Here is a 9,086-nt window from a genome sequence, read left to right on the forward strand (position 1 = left end):
GATCGCTGTGGATTACTTTTTTTGCGTGTCATTGGATTACGGCAAAATACGGATCTTTTTTCTTAACGTGTCTTAACGTTTTATGGTGTGAATGCGCTTGGTTTCTGCGTTTGGAGAGGCATCTCAACAGACTGGAGGTCCAACACTGAGTGTTCACGGTTACATTTTAGTTTAATTTAAGTGTCGGGGCATTCCGCCACCGTCTGTCTGTTGCGTTCCAAAACAGCTGTGCTGCGATTGGATTTCATAAGGGCGAGTTGTTAAATTGTTACAATGTAATTTAAAATCTGCTTTAAAAATAAACATATATTTATTTAGCATGTTTGTATTATCCATATGTGCTTGTGCTGTGTTCCCCAAGTGGTAGGCCAGGTCTCAGCTTCTACAATGAGTTTTTTTTTTTTTTGCCCCCCTGGTTCGAATGTCAAACTCCGCCTATGATAGAGAGTATGCACAAATTTGTTTCCTTTTAACAGAAAGGATGGTTCCTTAAACTACAATCCTTGGATTAGCCAGGGAAGTTTCAATAAATATGACAGCCTCAATCCAATTAGGCATCTGTTGGAAGGCGTGGACAAAGCTTTTCAGAGTATGAATCCGCTGAGGACCAACTTGACAATACCACAGACATCCTTTGAAGGTCTCATTTAAAAGTGATTTCAAAGCTGCTTTAAGGGCACAGAGGTCTGTTTTGTGCCTACGTTAGAGGCTCTTTTTTTAGGACAATCATTTGCTAGGACTGAGTTGTACAATCCCTAAAAATATCATCACTCACTTGTTTGGTGTTGAATGTGGTTATGACTGATGTAAGGTATAAGAGGTGCTGGCCCTGGGTGGTTTAATGGATTAATGCTGGTCTTGAGTGTGTTGACACTTCTGGGTTATCAAATGGGCACCCTCCTCCTTGAAAGGATCCAACTTTATAGAGGGCTATGCAACACGATATGGCGTCCTTCATATTGTTGCCCAGGTCTTTAGCTAAAGCCAGTGGATGCTGATTTCAGCAGATTCAGTGAGGGCCCTGGTGCTTTTTTTGGGGCGGTCTGGCCTCTGATCCCCACCTCCTTAGAGTTCACCACAAAGCCTCTACAAAGCACTTTAACTGGGAGCACTTGTACATTCCTTATATGTCCCCAGGGCAATATTGGCCTAATGGTGGTGGCATCACAAGGAGTTAGACTATATCTGATCCCAGATAAATGGGTTGCTGGTAAAAACAATTATTCTGCTGCTTTTAGTGGGACCAGGCATTATTTGTTTTTCGTTTAGCTTCTACTTATCCTGCTGCTTGGCATCTGAACACTTGCTTGTGTGAGTTAAGTGTTAAGTTATAATTGACCATTTGGTATTTTGAAGATGGCAGTAGGCGGTGGGTCAGTAAAGCTCAACCAGCACAGAGCAGTTTTTGGGTCAAGTGTTGCCATTACTTATGCTTTTGTCTCCTAACACCAGAGGGACATGTAAACGTGAACCATGAGTTATGTTTACATCTTCCACTATTAACAAAACATGTAAAGCCTACAGACATTTTGTGGATGATATGTTGACACTAGAATGCTGCCTTTAAACTGTTATAAATGTATTGTTTAGTTGGGATCCAGTTGCATTCTGTACTGCAGGGCTTAGCACTAGTACCCCCTGCTTTGGAGAAAGTCAGTCTGCATTATGCACACTGCAGCACTCAACGTGCATGTGCCAAGAGGGGGAGCAGCCAGCAGTCAATCAGCTCACAACAAAAATATAGTATACAGTATGTCAGTAATTCCTGGAGGAGTTGCAGGAATCCTGTGGGATGGAGAAGCTATTGTCAGACTATGTCATGACTGGACAGGGATAGCAATCAGTCCCAGAACCATATAAAGTAATAAACAAAAAGCCTGCAGCATCTTTGTGTGATATTTCTGTAATATTAGCACAGACAGGGACACATTATCTAGTATATTGACCATTTTTCTGCAGTGTTGCAGGTGTAATAATTGCAAAAGCCCATTCTCTTTTATGATCACCAGCAAATACCATACATGGAAAATATTGACAGGATGGAGTAAGAGTTGAAAGGTACTTTCTATTCCTTGTCCTCCTCTCCCCTCCACTCTTTCACTGTTATGCATTATTGACAGTGAAGTCAACTTATAATAGAGTCCCAATGTCAGGCTGCTTTAAGCTACAGTACACTGAAACCTCGAAAAGCACTAACAGGGTTTGAGTCTACAGCAGATAAACACATGTAAATCCAGATAAAAACACAGAAACATGCAAGTACACAGGTGAACATACATGGTTTGGATGGTTGTAGTGTTAAACATTGGTCACATGCTTTGGATCAGTTATATTTCAGTTCACTGTTCTCCAAACAAAAGTACAGCTTCTGGACAAGAATCTGAAGAGAAACAGTCCAGACATAAACATGGACAACTCTCTCCCAAATCCAAAAACCAGAGTGCTAAAACTCAAATTTGTGATGTCATCAAGTATAAAGTGCGGAACTATGGAAGTGTCCATAGCAGTGGCGGTTTTTGGCACGGGCGAACCGGGCAAACGCCTGGGGCATTTTTTCATGTCACATGGGGGGCGGCACGAGAACTAAAAAAAGCAAAGCGGTTTTCTATTATCTATCGTTTCACTGTGTGGGGAATTGGCAAATCGGCGCCCCCCCCCCCTGCAGCTGCAGGCACCCTGCTTGCACCCCCTACTTTCACAATGGAAATGGAATGGACTAGTCTGTAGCGGTGCGGGCGCAAAAGATAAACACACGGTGACAGGAGAACTGGGAAGTACACAGAGACGGAGCAAGACGAGTCTAAACCTTTCTTTTATTACAATGGTCTAAACGCGAAAACGAAACAAAGTTACCCAAGCGGCTCAAATAAAAGAAAAAAGTGAAAAGACATGTTTTCGGCAGTAGCAGGACCTTCATCAGCTCCCGTGGCTGATGATAGTGGTGATGATGTCGGTGTCGGCGAAAGTGGCATGCAGAGTGAAGAGGAGACTCAGGAGGGGAGAGACAGATATGCGGGAGTGAGGGTAGAACCTGCGGTAAGCACAACTCCCCTTAAAACACTTTGGCCCTTGATAAAACTGAGCCAAAAACTGAGTGGTGGACAAAACACTACAACAATAAAAGACGTAGGCATGCTTTACTGTATGATTGCATTAGTAGCCTAGATAAATGTTGCACATCATGCAAATGTTCTTAACGAGAATTGTAGCCTTTCTATCTGCATTGGCAGACAAAAACTCATGATAGACCTCTTCAAATTAAAGCACAGGGGCCCTTGAAATGCTAAAAAAATATATATATTTATATATATATAGGATATATACGAGTTGCTATAGATATTCAGGGGAGTGCAAGGACAGGTGGTATTTGTGACCTTATGTGGTGGGCCGGTCTGGGCCAAAATGCCAGGGCCGATTTTTGGTCCCAGTCTGTCCCTGTCGATGACATCATTGATGATTTTGCGTCAAGGAAGGCCTGAGGTCAGGTTTAAGTTTTAGTTTGTGTTTTCTGTTCTTTGTGCTATAGTGTAATAATTAGATTTTCTTTAGTGTGTCTTCACATTTGTGTGATGAAGGATTTGTGCTATTTAGAATATTTCTATATTTTATTTGTATATTATTCTTAATATTTTATTTTATTGTTGCTCTCTGCTCTTGTTAAATTTTTTATGATTGTATATATTTTTGGCACATTTATGTATATAGTGTATATTTATTTTAAGTTCTCATAACCTATACTGTCATATTTTTGCAGAATTGTGTTCATTGTCTTTTGGCAATGTTGGAGGTGGAGATTGTGCACCTTAAAAAGTGTGTTTCCTGTTGTAATTGCAATAGTTAAATAACTGGATTCTCTTAAGTGTGAAAAATGTGTGTTACACTTATTATAATTAAAAAAAATATATATTTTTGGGGAGGCGCGCTCGACGGAGGTCTCGCCCAGGGCGCCATTCAATGTAGAACCGCCACTGGTCCATAGACAATGAATTGGGAAGATGTTGATGAATGAGAGCACTCACAACACTTCTGAGTATATGGGTACATTTTCTGTTTTAGAACTGAGAACACTACACATGAATAAAGCTTGTTTTAAGCGTGTATTAAATAAAACCTTTCCATGGGTCCACAAAATCCTTCCATTCATTGTCTATGGAGCAGCTTCAGACTTAATACTTAATGACTGACATCACAAGTGTAAAACTTCTCTGGTTTCTGGCTTTAAAAGAAAGTAGCTCATGTTCACAAATATTGATTGAACTGTCCTAGGCCATATTGGAATTCATAATTTAGGTGAAAATCCGAAACTGTCCTACTCTTTCTAAAGTGATTTATGTAACTAATGTGGTTTTCTCCTGCATTAAACATTGATAAAGCTTTTAATTCTGTGTTACAAAGACGCCAAAGGATACATTCTTATACAGCAGGACTGCACAAAACAAACACACTGACAGTTCAATACAGGAAAAGCATAAAAGTAAAACAAGAAAACCAAATGAATTGCTGTTGCATTAAAATTTTGACTGAATTTTGGTTATTTTGATTGCCAGAAGTCCATGCCAGTGCATTAACAGTAGATGCCTTTTCTTTTCAGTGTGCTGCTGCCCTCTAGTGCCTCTCCACAGGAACTGTAACTTTGGGTTTTCTGAGTAAAGTCAAAACACTGACGGTAAGAAAGATTATTGGTGGGAAACTGCAGCAGTTTCAGAAGTCTACAGGAATACTGACAAAGTTGTTGTTAGCCTAGACTACAGTTGGTGTTTTTCTGAAAGACAGCACACACAAATGTAAAATGTGTAGCTGTATAACTATAAAACTACTGAGTGATAAATGTGTGTGTTTATGGGAAACGAGTCAACATAATATTGCTTGATCAGTGGGTAAAACCTTTCTCTTGCATCACTTCCTTTATCTGTTATTCAGCACATAAAGCAAGCACCTAATGTGTCTAAACTGTGAATATACATTAATATATTAAATTAAAGCAAGTCACAGCTGGCTGATGGGTTCAGATATCAGAGGATGTAACAGGATTTTGTTTTTGATTTGTTGGGTATCTCAAAGTGAGAGGCCTATGTAAGATGTATGCATTTTATTGAACAGCATTAAAGCAGTAATAAGCAATACAAAACCAGCGACATAAGACAATAAGTGAAAATGTTTGTTTGTGAAGGACGCAGAAAGGATGTTGTGTTATGGTTGGCTATAGTATAATGAGTAGAGGTGGGTTTTCAATCTAGATTTAGAAATGTTTGCTGAGTGAGCTTCTTTAACATGTAGTGGGAGGCCATTCCACAGATGAGGGGCACGGTAGGAGAATGCTCCATAACCAACTGATATTTTGTTTACTAGGGGAATGACCAGGAGACCAGCATCAAGGGAGCGTAGAGTGCGTGCCGGTGATATGGTGTAATACTGTAAGTTCAGATAAATAAGGGTCCATGCAGGGCCTTATATGTTAAAAGAAGAACCTTAAAGCTCTAGAGAGAGAAGGATAGAGAAAGGAGCAACTGTACCTTAGTAGCATCTCCATGCAACAAGCTCCCTAGCAACAGTAAACTTCTGGGTATCTATTTTCAGCTGGCTTAGGTAAAAAAAAAATACAAAATACAAAAAATACACTGGTATGACTTCACCTATGTAATTTCCAAACCACTGAACTGCAACATTTGATGAGACAAGTAGACAAAAGGGACAATTTGAAGACAACATTCAAATCCGTTGTCCTCTTGGCTCTTAGTATTTTCTCACTCTCTCACACAAACATTTCAGAATGAAAGTGACAATGAAATTATGACATTTGATGAAAATTAGATTTTCCATGAAGCTGTACAAACGAAATGCACTTTCCCCCCCATGACTTTTACTTTGTGAAAAACACCATATTCAGTGACTGACTCATTGTGTACATAAACATTCGACCAATAACTAATCATTCAGACAGTGATCCAACCCCTTCCCTCTATATACCATCAAAGAAAAATACCTTCCTCTTCCTAACAGCATTAGTTTAACCACTGAAGGATCTCTCCCTGCATGATGACCCAGCCTCACATCCTGTGTCCTGTTGGAGTTCATAAACCTCGATTTGGCTTGGGTTTGTTAAGCTTTACTAGTGTGCTACACATATACGTTGTGCATTTATAACTGACAAGAAGCTGCTTCACTGTGTCATTAATATTGCAACTACAGTCAGCAGCAGGAAGGGGAGTATGTTATACGAGCTCAATGCTGATATACCTCACCACAAAACTGGCTTGTATAATGCAGGATGATGAAGTTTGCTGTATATACACTCACCTTGAAGATTATTAGGAACACCCAACTAATACCGTGTTTGACCCCCTTTCGCCTTCAGAACTGCCTTAATTCTTTGTGGCATTGAGTCAACAAGGTGCTGGAAGCATTCTCTAGAAAAGTTGGCCCATATCGACAGGATAGCATCTTGCAGTTGATGGAGACTTGTGGGATGCACATCCAGGGCACGAAGCTCTCGTTCCACCACATCCCAAAGATGTTCTATTGGGTTGATATCTGGTGACTGTGCGGGCCATTTTAGTACGGTGAACTCATTGTCATGTTCAAGAAACCAATTTGAAATGATCTAAGCTTTGTGACATGGTGCATTATCGTGCTGGAAGTAGCCATCAGAGGATGGGTACGTGGTGGTCATAAAGGGATGGACACGGTCAGAAACAATGCTCAGGTAGGCTGTGGCATTTAAACAATGCCCAATTGGTACTAAGGGGCCTAAAGTGTGCCAAGAAAACATCCCCCACACCATTACACCACCACCACCAGCCTGCACAGTGGTAACAAGGCACAACGGATCCATGTTCTCATTCTGTTTACACCAAATTCTGACTCTACCATCTGAATGTCTCAACAGAAATTGAGACTCATCAGACCAGGCAACATTTTTCCAGTCTTGAAAGGTCCAATTTTGGTGAGCTTGTGCAAATTGTAGCCTCATTTTCCTATTTTTAGTAGAGATGAGTGGTACCCGGTGGGGTCTTCTGCTGGTGTAGCCCATCCGCCTCAAGGTTGTGTGTGTTGTGGCTTCACAAATGCTTGGCTGCATACCTCGGTTGTAACGAGTGGTTATTTGAGTCAAAGTTGATTTTCAATCAGCTGGAAGTAGTCGGCCCATTCTCCTCTGACCTCTAGCATCAACAAGGCGTTTTCGCCCACACGACTGCAGCATACTGGATGTTTTTCCTTTTTCAGACCATTCTTTGTAAACCCTAGAAATGGTTGTGCATGAAAATCCCAGTAACTGAGCAGATTGGAAAATACTCAGACCAGCCCGTCGGGCACCAACAACCATGCCACGCTCAAAGTTGCTTCGATCACCTTTCTTTCCTACTCTGACATTCAGTTTGGAGTTCAGGAGATTGTCTAGACCTGGACAACACCCCTAAATGCATTGAAGCAGCTTCCAAGTGATTGATTAGATAATTGCATTAACAAAAAAATTGAACAGGTGTTCCTAATAATCTTCAAGGTGAGTGTAAATCTGCACTGCCTTTACGTTTAAGCCTATCTGATCCTCCTCACTTGTTGTAATGATGCTGTGGGTGTGATCAGGTGTGGGTCACACCGTGTGAAAGTGTGTTTTGATCTGGTAGATATCTTTTCATCTGTAAATGATCATGAACTGGTTTGGGTTGGATACTGTTCACATCTGCTCTCCCATGTGTTCACGTAAATCCATATACCTATTATTTAGATGACTCCATAAGCAATTTTATGTATCTGCTACTGAATACAAGGCCTATAAATAACAGCACATTGTTAGCACCTTATGATAGGCCTAATTCTGTCCATCACTCACAACACTGAGTCACAGAGACCTACCGTATACACTATGATTCTGTGTGCAGACTGAGCCAATATTTATTAGTATATAATGCATCATAATCCTTTTTAGCTGTGGTGCACCAGGGCACTCAATTAGCTGTCATCAGAGGCTAAAGGGAGACGCAGGGGGAACATAAGTCATTATAGAACTACCAAAACTGATCAGTTTAGCTAAAAACCGTCGAGGAAAGCCACAACAAAATGGTTTTCATTTATGTTTTTTATCAAACTGGGTAAATGCTGGGATGGCAATTAACCGACATTATCTCACATTACATCCATTATTTCCCTCCCTCTCTCTCTCTCTCTCTCTCTCTCTCTCTCTCTCTCGCTCTCTCTCTGTACACACATATGCACACACAGTCAGATATGAGCAACAAGACCTAAAAATTGAACTGTTGATCCGCGTATCAATGTATCAGATCATCGATCGGTTTGGCTGTTTTTGTTTCTTACCGGAGAGCGAGAGCAGCAGCAGCGCCGCGCTCACCATCTGAACGCCAGACCTCCTTGCCTGCGTGCGGGAAGACATTTTTTATCCTTATTATTTAAAAAAAAAATGACGCTTTAATCTCTAGAAAAAAAAAGAGCAACAAGTCTGCTCTTGGTGTGTGCGTTAAAATGCTAAAAACTGTATTTTTTTGTTTTGTTTAAGAGGCAGGACATGGCTGGCAGTGTCTGTAGCCTTATGACGGTCGATCTCATGGTTGTCGGTTCGTTGACGGTAGTGGAGGAGGGAGGGCAGGACAGGAAGCTCACTGAAATAAAATGGAGGATATCTGCCAACAGCAACACATAAGCTCAAAAAGAGGAATAGAAAAAAATCAAACGGACGCATACATGGGTGATGAAGTGAAACCTTGGCTAAATGAGTGCTAACAACCTAACACATGTAGGCCTATTGTAGTTTTTCTTATATGGCTCTGGTGGACAAACTATGTCATTTTGACTATGTTGTACAGTAACTTCCTTTTCCTGTCAGCTGACATAAAAGACAATTTTAGGTCAATATATTGCCTTGGCTGGTTTAACAGTCTGGCTCTATGTGTTAGCCATCATTGTCACTAAATATCAACCAAACTGAACACTATGAGATATTTTGGAGCAATGTTTTAGACAGCACTCTCCTCCAACATCATCAAAGCACCAAATGAGTGAATATATATTTGGATAAATGGTCTTCAAACCCATCAACCACAGCTGTTAAAGATGTTTATGGTGGCCCAACT

At 40.7% G+C, this 9,086-nt stretch overlaps 1 protein-coding gene across 3 annotated transcripts in view; it reads right to left on the minus strand.

The window, feature by feature from the left end:
- Window positions 1-8,598, minus strand: part of scn2b (sodium channel, voltage-gated, type II, beta) — a 23,909-nt gene extending 15,311 nt beyond the window's left edge. For 2 of the 3 annotated variants that reach the window (XR_004897395.1, XM_031293232.2), the window contains exon 1: window positions 8,314-8,598. Coding sequence is in view for 1 of the 3 variants with exons in the window: in XM_031293232.2 (XP_031149092.1) it covers window positions 8,314-8,389 (76 nt within the window). In the remaining 2 variants the exon portion in view is untranslated. The remainder of the gene's footprint in view (window positions 1-8,313) is intronic. The other variant, XR_004103947.2, reaches the window with a different exon arrangement.
- Window positions 8,599-9,086: the final 488 nt, after the last annotated feature.

Source organism: Sander lucioperca, chromosome 5 (assembly GCF_008315115.2).
Source record: "Sander lucioperca isolate FBNREF2018 chromosome 5, SLUC_FBN_1.2, whole genome shotgun sequence".
In the NCBI taxonomy this organism is placed as follows: domain Eukaryota; kingdom Metazoa; phylum Chordata; class Actinopteri; order Perciformes; family Percidae; genus Sander; species Sander lucioperca.